At 37.3% G+C, this 22,008-nt stretch overlaps 1 protein-coding gene across 1 annotated transcript in view; it reads right to left on the reverse strand.

The window, feature by feature from the left end:
• The window catches only part of akap6 (A kinase (PRKA) anchor protein 6), a 175,250-nt gene that overhangs the window by 149,732 nt on the left and 3,510 nt on the right, over positions 1-22,008 (reverse strand). Inside the window, exon 3 of the mRNA XM_082142267.1 lies at positions 1,851-2,230. Coding sequence (XP_081998393.1) covers positions 1,851-2,186 — 336 coding nt within the window. The 5' untranslated portion in view covers positions 2,187-2,230. The remainder of the gene's footprint in view (positions 1-1,850; positions 2,231-22,008) is intronic.

Genomic DNA, 22,008 nt, shown 5'->3' on the forward strand with positions numbered 1-22,008 from the left:
TCCAATACAAGATCTTGACCAAAAATGTATGCACCTCTTGAAGGAACAAATGAATAAGTAGCTGGATTCTGCCTCGATCCAGACCGCACTGAATCAGTATTTATTCTGATTACTTTCATGTGACTGATCAAGCTTTTATATGTAGTTTGGGGTAACAAAAGTTTTTTATAGGTTTGACTAATAATAATGCAAAAACTGACACTTATAATCAACAAAAAGAGTTTAAACGATGACAAAAGAGTAGTCATTGATAATATCTAAATATGTATCCAAAATGCAAAACATAATAAAAGATATTATGATTTGTCTGAGATTATGTCTGAGAACAATTTCTTAGCAACTAGGGATTGCACAAACGAATGGTGCATAATTTATACCTTAACAGTCAATTTACAACTAATGCGTTCATATTTGAAAACTGCATGCACACTCCAAATCTGAGGAACTCACAAAGCACTGAACCTCGCACAGCAGTGACAACCAATTTGGATGTGCCAAGAAACTGCAGACTGAACAGAAAAAAAATATTTCACGTGAAAGTTGGATAATAATTTAAATCCATATTAACAAATGTAATTTGGAAACGTGTCAATATGTATACACTTGCTATTTAAGATTGGGAGAGGGAGTGGGGGGGGGCTCTGTCTCACACATTTTCATAACTGCATTGCACACATGCTACTGTGGTACATTTATTCGTCGCACAAACCGATTTCTTCATAGCACGTGCAATATATCACACTGTACAGCCCTGGAAGGATCATGTGACACTGAAGACTGGAGTAATGATGATGAAAATTATAAATATACTTTTAGCATCATTATATGAAACTATCTCCACAATGCTGCAATTCACCAATCAGAACCTGACTAGTGAAAACCTAGTGAAAACAAAAAGGTTGTTGTCTTCCCTTTTGACAAATAGGTAGGAAAACTTCAACACCCATAATGCACTGGGCATGTTGCTGTCCAAGGCCACTGCCACCAGTCTGATATGAATACGCTCGACCAGAGTCAAATACTGCCTTGCTTCAGTAAGACATACTTAGCAAAATGGAGGGGGAACACATTAACTGTTCAGTCAGTTCCGCCCAACTCCCTGAAGCAAAACGCCGTCACTTACAGTTAAGAAAGCTTATACCATTTGTACCATAATGCTATTTAAAGAGTAGACATACCTGTAGGACGATACAATTTCAGTGATAAACCTACCCTTACAATAACTGTTCTGTTAATAACCCTCTGTCGATCCGACTGTCCGTGGGTGGAGATACAAAAATGTATAATCTATAGTTTTCACAAAAGCCCTGGAGCTGTCTAGTCAAGTCAAGTCAAGTCAAGTTTATTTATATAGCGCTTTTCACAATACAGATTGTATCAAAGCAGCTTCACAGTATTAAATTTAAAAAATACATCAATGTTTGTATCTAGTGGAAAACGTCCACGTTTGGTAATGCTGATCAATAGTATTGTTGATTGATTAATTAAATTAAATATCCCCAAATATCCCCAACTGAGCAAGCCAAAGGCAACAGTGGCAAGGAACCGAAAAACTCCATCAGGTGACCTAATGGAGAAAAAAAAAACTTGGGAGAACCCAGGCTCAGTCGGGGGCCAGTTCTCCTCTGGCGTTTATGAACTAGAGGTCGGATTTAACTGTAAGATTAAAAGTATTATATGAATGCCTGGCTGTAAAGTCTAAAGTCTAAAGACTTTTGCTCCTAAATAAATGTAAATTTCTCGGCCCAGGTAACACGGAGAATGAGTAAACATTGCCAATTTACCACCGACATTGTTACAATACAAAGCGGGTTGAAAATCAACGAAGTTACAATTTAAGGTACTCTTACCTTGAGTTGTACTAGGTGCACATCCACGTGTCTATTGATGCTGTCTTGCTGCACAGAGTGTGTGAGATCTCTGACTCTCTCTGTCGTGGTCCTTAGCCAGGTCTCTATCTCCGGCAGATGGAGAACCACCTTCCAGTCGGCCCCTGTGTGGAGAGGAGGAGGTTTTTGGTACCTGCGGTAGGGATCTTGTTTCTGGGTCGGCCCATCCCCGCTAACGCTGGGCCCACACAGGTCCGGATCATCGTGTTTATCGAGGCCGGGCTCCAAGGTGGGAGTTACAGAGGTTATCATAGGAGAGGAAGCCTCACTGGCCATTGGTGATACTGCAACGTTCATGGTGAAACACAGCGTGATCCTGAGGACGGGGCCTTTTGGTTTAGCTGTTCAGAGAGAAGAGAAGATGAGATCAAAAATACAAGTAGTAAGAGCGCAAAACAGCCATAAATATTAAAAGAGCTGCCAGATTTTGTTAAATATGGAAAGCCAGAGGTAATTTGGGATGCAAATCTAATGGTGGTCAATGTCATGGATGACAGCATGTAAATTGGCTCTCATAGACATGGCAAAGCATTTGAAAAGCATTTAAAAGACAGGGATTTCTCATCTTTGAAGGAAAAAAAAGCATTGCTACATGGATAAAACGCTAATCACACGCTAATCAAGACAAAACACACTGCAAAGTTGGTTCAGGGAACATTTTAAACCCTTCAGAATTCATACTTGAGCTGGCGGACCTATATTCTGACATCCTCTAGTTCTCACTGCAGAGATAATTTTATTAGGAAAATGATTAGTCATCAATTATATCATCTATTTTACCAGAAGAGAAAAAGTGACTACATGTCAGCTGATATACATTAAAAGTTGCATCTGTCGTTTAGACTACACTAGCATATAGATGACCACAAAGCAAAACTAAGTCACAAAACTCTAAAATACTGATGTCATTGGGAATTGAAATTCATGTAACAAAAATCCTTTAAGATGCTTTCAAGCACCATCACAATCTGTTTAATCCCGGATCAACTATTTTATATCACGTACATTGAGGATTATGTGCATATTGCCATGTCTACACTAACGGCTATTTTCATGACAACATGATAAAATACAATGACAAACAATAATCAAACTATAAACAGTGTTTTTGATTTTTGACCATATAAAGGTGATCAATACAGTCTTTTTAGAGTTGTTATCATTAACAGAAACTATACAAATCATTTTCGATAATGCAAATAAAGCTGAAATTAAATGCAATATAAATATTAAATGAAAAACTTAAACATAACTTATTTAATTTCAGTTAGTTGCCAAGGCAACATTTCTCATTTTTGGTACTAAAATTACTAAAACTGGAATGAAAGTAAATTAAAGCTAAATAGAAATTGTAAAAACCAATTAAAATGATAAAAGCACATAACAAAATTACTAAAACTAAAACGAAAAATGAAAATATAAAAATAAAACCTAATTCAAAATATTATTTTTTTTAATTATAGGCTGCTAAAACACTAAACCAATTAAAAGCATCTATTAAAGAACTTTGTTAAAAAAAAACTTTGCCTAGGACAACTACAAACATGTAGATATTTAGAATTGGACTGAACTGCTTTATTATTAAACTTTATGAAAAATTGATTAGGCATTATTATTATATTATCATCTCAGTTGTATTTAGAATTTAGCAGATCTATATTAAGACTGATTAAGTCATCAGCTGTATGCCAAACATATTACAATAATAAACCACTTTAAACTAAAACTAATTGTTCCTGTAACTCAAAGTCGTTTGACTCCCAGAGAATTCATGAACTAATAGAATGCAAAGGATAAAAATCTTAAATAAGTAAATGTAAAATAAGGATATACTTTTAATTATTGGAATAACCCAACAAAGCTTTTATTTCACTTTTAACCATGACTAAACAGTATATAACAGACAGAATATGGGTACCACAATGCCACAATAGCTACTGAAACATGGCCACTATATGCCCATGAATAATGCACAATGAGGTCATACACAGCGTCATTATATCAATAGCTGAGGTCATTTCCACCCTAAACAAAGAAATCTGTGATGGTAATGAAGATGATGCTGAACCGGAACAATCGACAGTCATTATGAGGCCGTCTCACCGGCATTAACCAGAATTGAATATCTAGGCCACAGCAACAGGGAAGTCAACGATTGGAAATCAATATCTTGAACGATCCAGTCTGTACGTCTGTTTAATATGCTGCTTCAGCACAGAGCGATTCCCTCCCACAAACAGCATCACAGCAGTCAGATGAATTATTCAGCTAATATGACTTCCTGGCATTTACAGCTCATCTGCATGTACTATTTGTTAAAACACAGATGAAGCCATTCAAACTAATTCATGAGATGACATTCAACATGAAAGGGCAGATAGAATCATTTCAGATGTGTTTGCTAACACAGGAGTTACAACACACATCGGCATCAGGGGAACATACAAACAAGTGTTCACACAGGATTATAAAGGGCCTTACAGTTGATTAGCATATCACATGCATAATATATTCAAAACATGACATATACACACACATACACGCTCTAAATCATATCTCAGCTCATTGCAAAAACTGATCCCATTACACTATCAAGATCTCAATATATTTTCAAGTTTGTTAGTTAACATTTTTACATAAGACTAGAAACACATATTGATTTGTAAGTATAAAGAGATGTTGATGAAATCAATGTTCACCACATTAAAAGGGAATCCATGATGATACATTAAAAAAAAATCCTACTTTAATGTACACCAAAATAAAGCTGGAGAAGGGCAGAATCTGTGTTATACATTATACCTTTATAGGGTATTTTAGGAGTTTTTTCAAGGGTGACATGATGTCAGATGTAGTCATGAACTTTACATGATTATGGTTTATTTCCAATCTGTTAAGGATATAAGGAGAGAGAATGTGAACAATATAGATTTAGTCATTTTTCCCCTCCAATTCAAGCTCACTACATTATCAAAATAAAGCAATGCAGAAGCGCACAGATAAAACCATCAATTAATGTTATTTGAAATAAAGATGATCTTGATCCAAATGTGTCACTCTCTCTGCTTTATTTCAACACTCCAATAGTGTCATTGCAAATAAACAATAAACAGCAGATGTAATAATTCAAGGCAAAGTGCTGCTGTCCAAGAGCCAAAAGCTTTACTTAGTTATACCAGGCACTCAATAAACCAGCCATTAGTTCTGCTGACTTCACAAAATCCCTCTGCAGCCTCTGTTAGAACTCAAAATGGGTCAATCTCCTGCTTCTTAGTAAATAGTTTCACACCACAATTTGACTCATAAGAAATTATAATGAAGTACACAAATGCAGCTGCATCTGAGAAAAAAATGGTCACGCTTTACATTACAGTGAACATTTAAGAGCTGAGTATAGCACTAATGAACTATATACACTTTGTGTAATTATGATCAATTGTAACATTGCTCATAATTATATATCATTTTTGTATATTGATTGCTATTTCAATTCTATAGGCCTAATTTAAATTGTCTCCACTAGCTGATGGATATTACTGAAATAGTTGCCCTGAAAAAAATAATACATCTCTGACAGCACTTGAAAGTGTTTAGGAAAACTGTTTGAAAACAAACATTATTTTTGCAAATTATGAAGGAATCAGTATTCATTTTAATAATTTGAACATAAAAATGGACAAAATAATTTATATTTAAAACGTAGACTCATAGAATTCATTTTTTAAAACATAATAAAAACAATAAAATAGTAATACATCCTTTTTAAATGCACATTTTTAAATGGCTTTTTTAACTAAACAAAAAAAGCATTTGGCAGTTTATGCTTTTCTTCATCCATTTGTCAATAGAGTTAAAAAAAAAAAATGCTATTGGACCGGTGACCTGTGGGGTCAACCAATCAGCTTTTGACTCAATTTTATGACCCACATCATCTCCCAATTGCCACTCAAGTAGATATAGATATAAAACATTAATTAAATAAACAGTTTTACATTTGTCTGTTAATTGTCCATTTCAAAAAGTGATTCATTTATTTCCATTTTTATGTCTGAATTTAAATTGATTACTGAATTATTAAATTGATAACTGATTCTTTAATTTTATTTTATATATATAAGTATCACTCCAAGACCTCCATAAACATTGTCATAAAAACATGTATAGGCCTAATCTGGTTTTTTTCTTATATTAATAGCTGTGAGCTCACTGGTAAACATTATCACTGGTTTCCATTCGCAAGTCTCAAATCAGAATGATCCTAATCCACATCTCTTTCCCTCTTCCCCCATTCCTTCTCTCTCATGCTGAGATCACCAAAATTCACCCAAGAATCTATATGGTTTAATGTGAATAATTATCATACAGTATTACACATGTTTGGTATCATTTGAAATGTCTCAGTGTGACTGGTACAAAGGTATTGTTGCCAAAGAAGTAAACCAAAAGGTAATAAGGTATTTAAGAGTTTGGAGATAACTCGCACACAGAGGAGGGTGTGTCTTCCAGGCAAATGGCATCCTGCTCCCAAAAGGTGTAAACTCTGAATGCAAATTCCCATTGTTAGCAAATGTTTCCATGTGAAAGAAGTTTCTGTCTATACAAAGAAATGCAACAAGAGACTCGATTTGTAGCTCAAATTAGCCTGTGATGCTGAGAGTGGCCAAGACTCTCAGCATCATGTATTTCAATGTCATTGACAACATCAATGTTAGGTTCGCATCTTCTCTCTTTATTCCAGAGCATTTGATGTTTTATATTATCTTTGAACGGATTATGAAATTGGCATGATACATTTACCTGACATAATAAATTGTTATAACTGATTTTATTCTGACTGACTCTGAAATTGTTTTCCCAAGTAGATTAAACAGATTCATATGTTACCACAAGTTTTGTGTCAAATTAGTGAAGACTAATATTTGGCACTGATTCAAGTGTACTTGGTTTGCAAAGACAAGAAGTGAATTTCCGTTTAGGGCAGCAAACGTGCTGCTTGACCAACCTAAATCTGGGTGTGTCTTACCTCTGTATGTTTTAATTTAATGTTACTTTAGATAAGTGTACGTGGGAAATCACGGCATGGCCAATCCAAAGCTATTATAAGAGAAGTAAAGTTGGTTGACTTTTCTGTAGTAGTGGCCATACCTCTACAGAAGTAAACATTAAGTTAAATTCAAGTGTATGCAATTCCATGGGGACTATACCAAAGTATCTTTGATTGTGTAAACGTGAATGTGACCGATCTCAGGTATATAGCAATTACCTCTGTTTGGTGACCAAAACTGATGAGCTTGTGAACGTGAGACCCGCGTTAAACAGAAGACGTGAGGACCTCTGAGCGACATAGTTTCCTAATCTGGAACGGGAAAGACAGTAACGTGCAGAGACCTTCACCCACATTTGGACCGATAAACGAAAAATTTGGTCCGGCTTACAAAATATATTTACATTATGATATTATTATAAGTTTAAACTACATTCACACAAAATGTTCCAGCAATAACTCACCAAACATCAGAATGTGACTGCATAATTGATTCTGAGCAGTCTTTATGCAGAGCGCAAGTTCTGTATTTAGCATCAGAATGAGGTTGAACACTCTCTCTGTGAACATGCTGAGATGGCATCTCTCTGTATATTTCATGCTGGTTTGGATAAACGAGTGAACTAGAATCAATAGAGACGTGTAGAGCAGTACTGGGAGTGAATGATGGTCGTGTGGGTGAGTTCAGTCTCTGCAGAGTGCTGCTGTAATCCCTTAACACCCACATTAAACCCTCTAACTGCATTTAAAACCTATTTCCAGTCAGGCTTTGATTCACTATGACTGGCATCGTTTGAGTTATAGTATGGCCGTTTCCATATGACACCCCATCTACAATGAGAGAGAGCAACGCAACACAACTACCCATATGAGATTAAATTGAGAGCAAAAAGACTTTTGCTTAAAAGAACAATTCACCCAAAAATCAAAATGTCAATCCAAACCAAAATTAACTGCTTTTTTTCCATCTTCAAAAAGTTAGGTAAAGTCAAAATTTTAGGTTGACAGACAGCAGAGTGTAGACTGGACACATGACCGTTACATACGTGTGATATGCATAATGTTAAAAAGAGTTAAGAGCAATGATGAGCCACGGAAAATAACTCAATGTGGTACTCGCACGCACAGAAAGCCGCCTCTTGGACAGCATGCAATCACGAATTCAGTTCTCTTCCGCAGCTTATTTGGCAAAAGACAAACAAAATTGTCAAAATGCCCACCTGCTTTGTGATTATTCACGTAAACAGTTGGATTTGCCTTAAAGCTGCTCTAAGCGATGTCACACGTTTTTTAGGCCAAAACATTTATTGTCACATACAGCAAACATCTCCTCACTTTCCGCTAGCTGCCTGTACCCTGAACACAATGTAAAAAAACATAATCTCTGTAGACAGCCCAGGCTCCACAAACGGCAAGAAAAAGAAACTGGCCCAGCCTGGACCATGAAACATAACAAACAGTGTTCCAGCCAATAACCGATTGGGGGGTTGGGGGGTTAGAGCGCATGCACATGAAGGGGGGTGTGGGGAGTGGAGGAGAGAGAAGCGTGAAGAGGGAAGTTAGCTAGAGGAGAGATGTCCAAGACAACGACAACGACTAACGTTAAAAATGTATATTCTTGAGAATTTTGATATGGCCGACACATGACCAAAGAGACGACGTTCTGATAAACAAATAACAAAGAAGAGGGGAAAAGGAGAAGGAACGTGCGAAGTCCCGAATTTACATCGGAAAAGCGTTCAAAAGGTGGGTACATCCAGTTTGGTTTTTCTAAATGGTTCATGACTGTTTTAGGAAGCACGGAAGGGAGGGGGAGGGGACGGGATGAGAAGGAGGGAGGGTCGAGCTAGCCTCTGTTTTGTTTGACAATACTTTGAACGTCAACAAGAAGTGACTTCACCCAACATCGTTAGAGCACCTTTAAGTGAAAATAAACAGTTGAGAAAGAAAACTACGGTGGCTGAGAGAGCTCAACGCGCTGCAACTGAAGAAAACACATGCAAATAGAAAAACACCTGCAAATTAAGAAAACATCTTCATCAGTTTCACAACACATGTGTGCTCCAAATACTCACAACACAACCAAATACAGAAACGCTCTGCAAAAGTTCACAACACAACCAAATACAGAAACGTCATCTGATTGGTTGAATTTTATCGGATTTCCGGGGGGCGCGAGTGTCGCGTTTATTTTCGGTCTGCCGGGAAAAAAAAAAGAAGAAAGCCGTTGTTTTTACAACTGAGACAATGAGCGCTTACCACGATCAACTAAACGCTGTATTTTCAAAAGTATGTGAAGTTCGCGGCTCCATTGATGCAGTAAACTTGCACAAGGTTCTTGAATGAAAAATGTATTAGATGCACGCCGGTCTGTTATTGTAGGGACATCAACATTATATTGTCACGCCCCTAAATATGACGCGGTACAAAACAAACTGTGATTGGTTGTGTTACATGTCAGTCAAACGTCCTCTTGGGCGGTCCTTGGCCAAGAAATGCTGCGATAGAGTCCAGACCTTCTGCCGTCAGTCTGAAGGTCTGGCTATGCGAGACTACCTATGCCCTAACGTTACTCCCTTTAAAGGGCAGACGGCAGAGCCCTTGAAGTGGGCACTTTGGAGGGAGCGGGGCACTTGTGTGCCATTATGTAGCCGTTTGGAACGGACTTGATGAAGGGAGCAACGAAAGCCAATGTAATTTCCTCATTATTTTCACCTGGGATGTTCCCATGACAACGCAGCGCCGTCTCATATTTGGACCTCTTATATAGCCTACTGTCTATGATTTGGACCCTTCATTCTAACATTTCTTATGAAACTTATTTTAACATAACATGAATGTGTACAATGTAACTGATGTATATATTAATCTCTTTCCCTCATGTTCTTTTTCTCTATCTTTTTTTCTTTAATTTATTTTAGTCTTCAGCTTGTTCTTTTCTGATTAGTATTCTTATGACATTGAACATATTACAAATGCATTTTGTATATTGTATACAAAGTTGTATGTCATAAACGTGTAATCTCTGTACGTTTTGCAACAAAAATAAAATAATAAATTAAATTAAATTAAAGTAGACAGCTCCGTAAGCACGTCCCAGTCGGGTCCGTCACTTATTGGCTTCCCCGGAAACATTTCCGTTGTGTTCTGTCCTATTTGCAGCGCGTTTCTGTATTTGGTTGTGTTGTGAACTTTTGCAGCGCGTTTCTGTATTTGGTTGTGTTGTGAACTTTTGCAGAGCGTTTCTGTATTTGGTTGTGTTGTGAACTTTTGCAGAGCGTTTCTGTATTTGGTTGTGTTGTGAACTTTTGCAGAGCGTTTCTGTATTTGGTTGTGTTGTGAGTATTTGGAGCACACATGTGTTGTGAAACTGATGAAGATGTTTTCTTAATTTGCAGGTGTTTTTCTATTTGCATGTGTTTTCTTCAGTTGCAGCGCGTTGAGCTCTCTCGGCCACCGTAGAAAACACATGTGTAACAGTATATTAAATCTGTGCATTCGCTCTTAAAGTGACAGTAGCCTGATAAACCTGCTGCGTCTGTGTCATTAATGTTAATGATACAACAAAAGACAAAGAAAATACTCACTGCTGTTAACTGAATAACTTTTATAGCTTTAATAAGAATCGGTGTTTATTTAATTCATACAGTGAAAACTCTTCCTTTAAGTCGCCTGATTGTCTGAACAATGTCTCAAACTGTGCTCCAATTTGCCAAGACACTGAATTCAAAGATCTCAATGTGAAATAAAGCATGTCTCATAAAATTCTTCCAAGACCAAATTATCTGAGTTACTAACTAGGCTTGCAGTAGTCGGAGTAACAGGTTGTTCGGCCGTACACGATTACTTTACCTGCACGGCACAGCCCCTACTGCCGTTTTGTGATTTTATATAAAAAAACATTTAGTTCAATTGGACAGCGGACACTACAATATAAACTTAAAAGGGTCTGCCCTGCTCCATACAACACGAGCTGCTTATTTTCCGGTCCTCCAAGACAGGTTTCATCACATCTGTGACGTTGACCAATAGGAGCACAGAAGCTCTTCTGTACACAGCTTTCAACCATTGCAAAACGAAAGAGAGATGATGATATTGGTGATGCTAGGTGGAATTAAGCAATGGAGGAAAGGTTTGTGGAGCTATGGCAATAATACTCCTGCCTTTATGATGTTTACTTGAGGGACTACCATGACAGAGTGAAAAAAGATAAATGCTCGCAAACGATAGTGGAGGTGCTTCAGCAACTGGAATTAGCATTTAGCAAAGACACCGCTTCAGTAGTCATTTGTTTATGCTCTTGTTTCTGGAAGTCAGTCGCTAGTTCTGCCTTCTCTATAACATCACACACATTGTTTAAGACAACAATTTAGTTGTTGTCAGCTTCCTGATTGGTCAGGAAGCAACGTGTAGTTTGACATGTTTCTTGTCCATGACAGGAATTTAGGAGTCAGAATCGCATAATCTGACACAGTGACTATCATAACAGACAAAAATATTGTGTAGTCTGAACCCGGCATAACGTGACGAGAGTAAGAAGAGATGACTGGCATGGTGGAGGATTTGGTGCACAACAGATCCTGAGTGTCATTGACAATTATATTATCTTGTAAAACGTGCGGTCAGTACCGCCCTCCCTATACACAAGTGTAGCCGAAGCTAAATGTTTCTTTGTAATTATTTGTAACCCTTGACCACAAAACCAGTCACATGGGTGCATTTTTTGAAGTTGAGATGTATACATCATCTGACAGCTGAATAAATAAGCTTTCCATTGATGTATGGTTTGTAAGGATAGGACAATATTTGGCAGAGAAACAACTATTTGAAAATCTGGAATCTGAGGTCGCAAAAAATCAAAACATTGAGAAAATCGCCTTTATAGTTGTCCATTTATGTTCTCGATTGTGCTGCATTCACTCACAAAAATAAATGTTTTATATATTTACGGTAGGAAGTTACAAAATATTTTCATGGAACATGATATTTACGTAATATCCTAATGATTTTTGGCATAAAAGAAAAATCGATAATTTTGACCCATACAATGTATTGTTGGCTATTGCCACAAAAATTACCGTGCGACTTGTTACTGGTTTTGTGATCCAGGGTCACATTTGTGAAATTTACAAGCAATTTCTTGTAAAGTGATGCGTTTATTTCTCCCAAGAGAGAAAAATCTGAGACAAAGTTACTTAAAGTCGACATGAAATAAAAAAATTGACCCTATTTACTTTGTTAGCGCATATTACTAGTCTTGTGGTGAACAATTAATCCGTGCAAGTTAATACACAGAAAAAAATTGTTTGCCGTGGTAATCTTTAATCAAAATCTGAAAAGTTACTTCTGGTCTGGAATGGCGGTCCCTCTCTGATGACATCAGTTTGACGGCTTGGGTTGAAAACGCTTAACCACTCCCCTCAAACCGTTAGTCTGCTATGAGCAGAGATGGAGAGGAGGAGCGCTAAAGTAAAACCCCGCCCTCTTTTCAATATTCCGTTTCACTTGGAAATACGTCACAATACTGGAGAAAAGTCGTTTGCAACTTCCGGTTCACGGGGACTTTAAAACAAAACTGGAAACTCATCTCAGTCACGTGAGTTCTGTAAGAGCAAACTCCAATCAATAACATTTCCTCTGGTCCCATTAGGAATCAACAACACGATCTATATTGTGCGCTTGCAGAGCAGACAGCTTTGATGATTATAATGTGAGCAATCTAGTTCTGCTGTCTCACTCTGCAATGTCAAAGAGAAGAAAGTCCTCTGTAAATGTATACAGTTGAACATCTGCTTGTATAAATGCAGTGTAAAGCTTTAATCCAGACAGCAGGACCGTGACAGCATTCTTTTCTCTGGGGCTCTGTCCCAAATCCTCTGAATTATTAATTGTATCCATAAGCAGATAGGCTATGTGGCAGAAATTTGCCTCCCTTCTTAAATATTCCTCACACCTTCAAGAAATTATGGAGGCTCGTTTCCACCACTGAATAAAAAATAAAAAAAGGAAATTTTTCTCAGAATTGTGATATAAACTCACAAATGCTAGTTATAAAGTCAGAATTTTGTGATATAAATTCCCAAGTAGCAGTGGTGAGAGAAAAAAACAGAATTGCAAGAAAAAAGTCATAATTCGTGAGATATAGAATTGCAATTGCAAAAAAACTCATAATTGCGAGTTTATATCTCTCCATTCTGAGAAAAAAAGTCAGAATTGTGAGAAGTCAGAATTTTGAGATAAAAAAAAGTCACAATTATCTTTTAAATTCCGAGGCAGAACAAACTTCCATAAGAAATGTAGCAAACTAAAGTGGAATAAAAAAGACACCAGAAAATGGTTTATACAAGAGGATTAAATTCTGATAGGATTAAACAAGCTTCTTACATGCAATAAAGAAGTAATACTCTGTCAAGCTTACATCATTTTAAAACTTAAAATCTAAAGTGGTTGTCTTACATTTGATTATGAAGAACCTTTATTATCCCTTTTCAGGAGTAAATCTCCTGCTCCAAAGGCATTTTTATGCAAATCAGAATATATCAGGATAATTAAAGAAACTCAATTTTTTTAACTTTCTGAAGAAAGTGTCATGTGCTGACCAGCTAACCACCATGATGCTAGGCTGTTCTAGGATGGCCTGACACAAAGGAGCCTATGCAGTAGCAACAAAACTGTAGGACGAAGGGTAGAGAAGTAAATGCTGCCAGCTCATGGTTCATTACCCTTCACACACCTGCAGCAGTGTCCCTGCCAGAACATCTCCCTATCCATCTACTCTCCTCCCTTCTGTTCTCATCTGGATGAAAACCTGCCCGTCTCACCTGACCTTGACCTACACCAGAAGCTGAGGTCAGGCGTGAGAGTGTATGCTCAGATTTTATGCTTTTAGCAATAGATTTAGTAATAATATATAGCAGGTAAAGAAGTCTAGAGCTCAGAGAAGACACCATTACACTAAAAAATCTGTGGATTTAAAATGGAACTTCACTTAAATGTGGCCTATGCTGCTTCCTGTAAAACACATTATGCCTGCTCAAAGACAAAAGGAGATAAACAGATAGTACGATAGATAGATAAATCAATAGATAGAATGACAGATTCATAAAACAAAAGATAGAATGATAGAATGACAAATAGAGCGACAGAACAACAGAGCAATAGAACTACAGATAAAGTGAAACAATGACAGATAGATCTATAGAGCGATAGAATGACAGGTAGAACGACAGATAGAAGATAGAACGACAGATAAAGCGATAGAGCGATAGAATGACAGATAGAGCGACAGATAGAGGATAGAAAGACAGATAGAGCGATAGAGCAACAGATAGAAGATAGAGCAACAGATAGAGCGATAGAGCGACAGAGAGTGTTAGAGCGACAGATAGAGCGACATAGAATGATAGAGCGACAGATAGAGCAAGAGAGCGACAGAGCGTTAGAGCGACAGATAGAGCGACAGAGAGCGTTAGAGCGACAGATAGAGCGACATATAGAATGATAGAGCGACAGATAGAGTGACAGATAGAGCGATAGATAGAGCGATAGAGCGACAGATAGAGCGATAGAGTGACAGATAGAGCGATAGAGCGACAGATAGAGCAAGAGAGCGACAGAGCGTTAGAGCGACAGATAGAGCGACAGAGAGCGTTAGAGCGACAGATAGAGCGACATAGAATGATAGAGCGACAGATAGAGCAAGAGAGCGACAGAGCGTTAGAGCGACAGATAGAGCGACAGAGAGCGTTAGAGCGACAGATAGAGCGACAGAGAGCGTTAGAGCGACAGATAGAGCGACATATAGAATGATAGAGCGACAGATAGAGTGACAGATAGAGCGATAGATAGAGCGATAGAGCGACAGATAGAGCGATAGAGCGACAGAGAGCGTTAGAGCGACATAGAGCGACAGATAGAGCGATAGAGCGACAGAGAGCGTTAGAGCGACAGATAGAGCGACATAGAATGATAGAGCGACAGATAGAGCGATAGAGCTATAGAGCGACAGATAGAGCGACATATAGAATGTTAGAGCGACAGATAGAGTGACAGATAGAACGTTAGAACGACAGATAGAGTGATAGAGCGACAGATAGAGCGACATATAGAATGATAGAGCGACAGATAGAGCGACATATAGAATGATAGAGCGACAGATAGTGACAGATAGAACGTTAGAGCGACAGATAGAGCGACAGATAGAACGATAGAGCAACAGATAGAGCGACAGATAGAACGATAGAGCAACAGATAGAGCGACAGATAGAACGATAGAGCAACAGATAGAGCGACATATAGAATGTTAGAGCGACAGATAGAGCGACAGATAGAACGTTAGAACGACAGATAGAGTGATAGAGCGACAGATAGAACGATAGAGCAACAGATAGAACGTTAGAACGACAGATAGAGTGATAGAGCGACAGATGGAGCGACATATAGAATGATAGAGCGACAGATAGAGCGACATATAGAATGTTAGAGCGACAGATAGTGACAGATAGAACGTTAGAGCGACAGATAGAACGTTAGAACGACAGATAGAGTGATAGAGCGACAGATAGAGCGACATATAGAATGATAGAGCGACAGATAGAGCGACATAGAATGTTAGAGCGACAGATAGAGTGACAGATAGAACGTTAGAACGACAGATAGAGTGATAGAGCGACAGATAGAGCGACATATAGAATGATAGAGCGACATATAGAATGATAGAGCGACAGATAGAGTGACAGATAGAACGTTAGAGCGACAGATAGAGCGACAGATAGAACGATAGAGCAACAGATAGAGCGACAGATAGAACGATAGAGCAACAGATAGAGCGATAGAGCAACAGATAGAGCAACATATAGAATGATAGAGCAACAGATAGAGCGACAGATAGAACGATAGAGCGACAGATAGAGCGACAGAGAGCGACAGATAGAGCGATAGAGCGACAGATAGAACGATAGATAGAACGATAGAGCAACAGATAGAGCGACAGATAGAACGACAGATAGAACGACAGATAGAACGATAGAGCAACAGATAGAGCGACATATAGAATGATAAAGCGACATAGAGCGACAGATAGAACGATAGAGCGACAGATAGAACGATAGAGCGACAGATAGAGCGACAGAGAGCGACAGATAGAGCGATAGAGCGACAGATAGAGCGACAGAGAGCGACAGATAGAGCGATAGAGCGACAGATAGAGCGACAGATAGAGAGATAGAACGATAGAGCGACAGATAGAGCGACAGATAGAACGACAGATAGAACGACAGATAGAACGATAGAGCAACAGATAGAGCGACATATAGAATGATAAAGCGACATAGAGCGACAGATAGAACGATAGAGCGACAGAGAACGATAGAGCGACAGATAGAGCGACAGAGAGCGACAGATAGAGCGATAGAGCGACAGATAGAGCGACAGAGAGCGACAGATAGAGCGATAGAGCGACAGATAGAGCGACAGATAGAGCGACAGATAGAGAGATAGAACGATAGAGCGACAGATAGAGCGACAGATAGAACGACAGATAGAACGATAGAGCAACAGATAGAGCGACAGATAGAACGATAGAGCGACAGATAGAGCGACAGAGAGCGACAGATAGAGCGATAGAGCGACAGATAGAGCGACAGATAGAGCGACAGATAGAGAGATAGAACGATAGAGCGACAGATAGAGCGACAGATAGAACGACAGATAGAACGATAGAGCAACAGATAGAGCGACATATAGAATGATAAAGCGACATAGAGCGACAGATAGAACGATAGAGCGACAGATAGAGCGACATATAGAATGATAGAGCGACAGATAGAGCGACAGATAGAGCGACAGAGCAACAGATAGAGTGACAGATAGAGCGACAGATAGAGCGACATATAGAATGATAGAGTGACAGATAGAGCGATAGAGCGACAGATAGAGTGACAGATAGAGCGACAGATAGAGCGACATATAGAATGATAGAGTGACAGATAGAGCGATAGAGCGACAGATAGAGAGACAGATAGAGAGACAGATAGAGCGACAGAGCGATAGAGCAACAGAGAGTGTTAGAGCGACAGATAGAGCGACATATAGAATGATAGAGTGACAGATAGAGTGACAGATAGAGCGACATATAGAATGATAGAGCGACAGATAGAGCGATAGAGCGACAGATAGAGAGACAGATAGAGCGTTAGAGCGACAGATAGATCAACAGATAGAGCGACAGATAGAGAGACAGATAGAGAGACAGATAGAGCGTTAGAGCGACAGATAGATCAACAGATAGAGCGACAGATAGAGCGACAGATAGAACGATAGATCAACAGATAGAGCGATAGAGCGACATATAGAGCGACAGAAGACATATAGAAAGTAAGACAGATCGAACGACAGACAGACAGACAGACAGACAGACAGACAGACAGACAGATAGATAGATAGATAGATAGATAGATAGATAGATAGATAGATAGATAGATAGATAGATAGATAGATAGATAGATAGACAGATAGATAGATAGATAGATAGATAGATAGATAGATAGATAGATAGATAGATAGATAGATAGATAGACAGATAGACAGACAGACAAATAGATAGGACAGACAGACAGATAGATAGATAGACAAATAGACAAATAGACAGATAGATAGATAGATAGATAGATAGATAGATAGATAGATAGATAGATAGATAGATAGATAGATAGATAGATAGATAGATAGATAGATAGGACAGACAGACAGACAGACAAATAGATAGGACAGACAGACAGATAGATAGATAGACAAATAGACAGATAGACATATAGATAGATAGATAGATAGATAGATAGATAGATAGATAGATAGATAGATAGATAGATAGATAGATAGATAGATAGATAGATAGATAGATAGATAGATAGATAGATAGATAGATAGATAGATAGATAGATAGATAGATAGATAGATAGACAAATAGATAGGACAGACAGACAGACAGATAGATAGATAGACAAATAGATAGATAGATAGATAGATAGATAGATAGATAGATAGATAGATAGATAGATAGATAGATAGATAGATAGATAGATAGATAGATAGATAGATAGATAGATAGATAGATAGATAGATAGATAGATAGATAGACAGATAGACAGATAGATAGACAGATAGATAGATAGACAGATAGACAGACAGACAGATAGATAGATAGACAGATAGACAAATAGACAGATAGACAGATAGATAGATAGATAGATAGATAGATAGATAGATAGATAGATAGATAGATAGATAGATAGACAAATAGATAGATAGATAGATAGATAGATAGATAGATAGATAGATAGATAGATAGATAGATAGATAGATAGATAGATAGATAGATAGACAGATAGACAGATAGATAGACAGATAGATAGATAGATAGATAGACAGATAGACAGACAGACAGATAGATAGATAGACAGATAGACAAATAGACAGATAGACAGATAGATAGATAGATAGATAGATAGATAGATAGATAGATAGATAGATAGATAGATAGATAGATAGATAGATAGATAGATAGATAGATAGATAGATAGATAGATAGATAGATAGATAGATAACCACATGGTAAAAGTTCAATATTTGCACAAACATAATCACAGCTTTACACATCCAATGAAACAATGAGCTATATGACGCAATGTCAAATCAGAGACGACCTGTGAAGTATCAGATGAACTTCAATAATTCATGACCTCACAAACTGCAACATTCCGCCATTTTGGAGACAGGACAGAGGAATTTATCTTTCATTATTCATGGTTTCTTTTTTCAGCCACTGTTTTATAGCGTATGTACATGTGTATGCCTAATGCTTTACAAATAAATACATACAAATTTGTATAGTAATTTATTCAATTTCTCCTGTCCATACTATCTCATAAATAATCTTATTCTTTATGAAAAATAGTATAACAAATGTATAAAAACTAAACAATAAAATATAACACATAAATCAAATATATTAGTTGTGTATTTTACATAATGAACTCTGGCAAACATAAGACAATAAAGGTGAGTTGAGAGTTTGAATATTTTGAATAACAGTTTAGTATTACGCATCAACAAGACTTGACTCTTGATATCTAATTCTGTAAAAGAGTGTGCAGGAACAATAAGCCTGCAGCCTCTAAGATAACGGAGGAAATCACAGTCAAGACACTTTATGTCCCTTTTCTGAAAGGAGCCGAGGGCAATATCCTGTGTGAGTCAGCAGAAACACTGTTTTATTTATATTTTTAAGGTCACAGAGAGACTGTAAGGCTAATATTTCATTAGACTTTTTATTTTCACCCTAGAATATAAATGTCCTTGTTTATCATATAATTCTGTGCAGAAAGAGTGTGTAGGGGGTCATATCATTCTTACATCTACTATAATACAATATATTATTAGTCCTGAGACTCTTCACGTGAATAAATATAGATCCACTATTAATGGTGGTGGTAGAAGGTACTGTAGGAGCCGTTAAATGCTTTTTTTGCATTCTTCTGAGTAACTTTTCCATGGGTTTTCTATGTAAACATGACCTAGATGACCTAGAACATCTTTAAATGTTGCACTCGTGTCTCACGTTTCGCACATAAGCATTGCATTTATGGGAACCATGTCAAGTTAAAATAAGTTTTCTAAACACAAAAATGCTCTCATTCTAATGGCTCATTCTAACTTAACACAGAGACAATTATTCTGCCCTTAAAATGGCAATTACAGCTACTATGCTATATCAAAATTGAGTGTTTTATATGATTGTTTTAGCTCACTCACAAAGTTCCAACAAAACAATCTCAGATCTTTCTTTACCATAGTAATGGTAATGTGCTTATTGACCGTAATGCTCTGTATGACATCTGACATGATGTCAAAGCACAATGAGCCCTGCCGTGGCCCTGTAACTACCTGAAGCTCTGTTAAACTGTCCATCATCTCTTCGGGACAGTTTTGACCTGCTTCTGATCAATACATTGTTAACCTTTAACCTCAATCATCAATGCGGTCAAAGGTTGAGGTCATGTATTCAGCAAGTTCATTACTACTGCTGGCCCTCCTCAACCCCAACAAAGGGAAAACAATATTTAATGTCACTTTATTGAAACTGTTTCAGCAAATATTTAACCTAAATTTAAAGAAATAAAAATAATAATAATAAATATATATATAATATTATATATATATTTTTTTTTTATGGTTAAATATTTCATATAAATATATATATATGAAAATATGTGTCTGCAAAACAAATTGTAGACTATATTTTTTTAAGAAAAAAATTATTTTAGGGCAGTGGTTTTTGACTGTTGTGTTGCACTTATATGCACTATGTATTCTATTGTCTAGTCTCTAGTGTATGTATGATTTTTATTTTAAGGATACTTTGTCATCCACGATTGGACTCTGATAGCCCCTCCCCCTTTGCTACAAAAGGAAAAATAGGACAGTTAAGAGCATGAAATGTCCAACATTCCACACTTGCAGTAGTGTGTGAACTCACCACTTGCACTATTTATATTACAACGGCATAGAATAGTGCATAAGTGTGCAAACTGGGACGCACCTAAGCTTTTTGACTCCAAGGCCGCCTGTTGTCAAAGACGATATTTGAAGGCCACTCAAGATACTTCTGGTACATGTGCTGTAAAGACAGAGCTCTTCATTTTCTATTTTTCAAACAGAAACTAGGAGTGGCAATATATAAAATATTCATAAATAATAATTATTATTAACTAATTAAAAAGATTCTTCATGGTTTACACTTTTAATTACCAATTAACTTACATGGGTGCTGAAGTTTACAAATCCCTAACCCTAATGCAAAATCAATGCAACTAAGTGTTTACACGACACCATTTTCAACTAAAACAGAATACTTTATGCGTTTTGGCCATTAATTTACACGACAATGGCATTTTCGAGGCCTGAAAAAGGCTTTCAAAATGTACGTTTTTAAAAAAACTACCAGTCTCATCTCTGTGTAAACTACAAAAACACGAATTTGTGAAAATAGTGACGTCCTGCGCATGTGTATTACAGTATATATAGTGTTTCTTTACAAAGTGGCATCATCAATGACTGACCTGCCAGTATAATACAGCGTTTTTAGTCGTTTTCGTGGATCCCTGTAAAACGCAAAGGAAAAACATTTCCGTTTTTAGTACATCATTGTCGTGTAAATGTATCCTAAAATGCCTTATCAAACACTGACTGATAAGAGCATCAGCAAATGATAAAATATACATCAAATACAAATTCAACTATTGCTAACATCACAGCATTTTTTAAATGTGATTCAAATTCGCTGTATATTGGAAACATTATTGATTAATAGCTGATAAAGATTCAGTATAGTTTTCTATATCTAGATTGAAACATTTAACAACACTGAAGGTGATCAATTCTAATTTGGAAAGCATTATTAAATATTTTTCAAAGCTCGCTGAGAATGCTCCATAATTGCCTGACCGACTGCTGCCACACCCTGGGTGGTGAAGTTAGATGACAGCTGCTCTCATTATGTTTGAATGATGACAGAAGGATACAGAGAAAGACTGACAGCACTTTGTGTCCAAATGGGAAATTAATTGAAATATGATACCACCACCAAAAAGCTGGAAAAAGCCAAAAATATATCACTATTTACAGCAGCTTTTAACTGCAAACAAACCATAGTTAATGTCAGACTTAAATTGTGTTTGGGTTCGGCACTTTGCTAAAAAGCTTATTTTACAGTTTTACTATGTCAGGACGTTGAAAGACACAAAATCTGCCATGAAAGCATGGTACCCTGCGCAAAAGTCTGCTAAACAACAACATTTTCAGAATGCTTGTGTCTGATTACACACACAACATGCCTTAGAAATGCCCTCATCTCTCAAGAGCACAGGTCTCACCCCAGTATTCTGGGTCATCTGGTCCCCGTCATAACAAGCTCAGAGAGCAGTGTTGTGTTCAGGGCTTGATATGCAAAAAAAGCAGACAGTTACACAGAATATTCTGGGTCTATATAACAGGGGTCAATACTGTGGAAAAGAGGGG

Source organism: Leuciscus leuciscus (assembly GCF_965113295.1).
Source record: "Leuciscus leuciscus genome assembly, chromosome: 17".
NCBI classification, from domain to species: domain Eukaryota; kingdom Metazoa; phylum Chordata; class Actinopteri; order Cypriniformes; family Leuciscidae; genus Leuciscus; species Leuciscus leuciscus.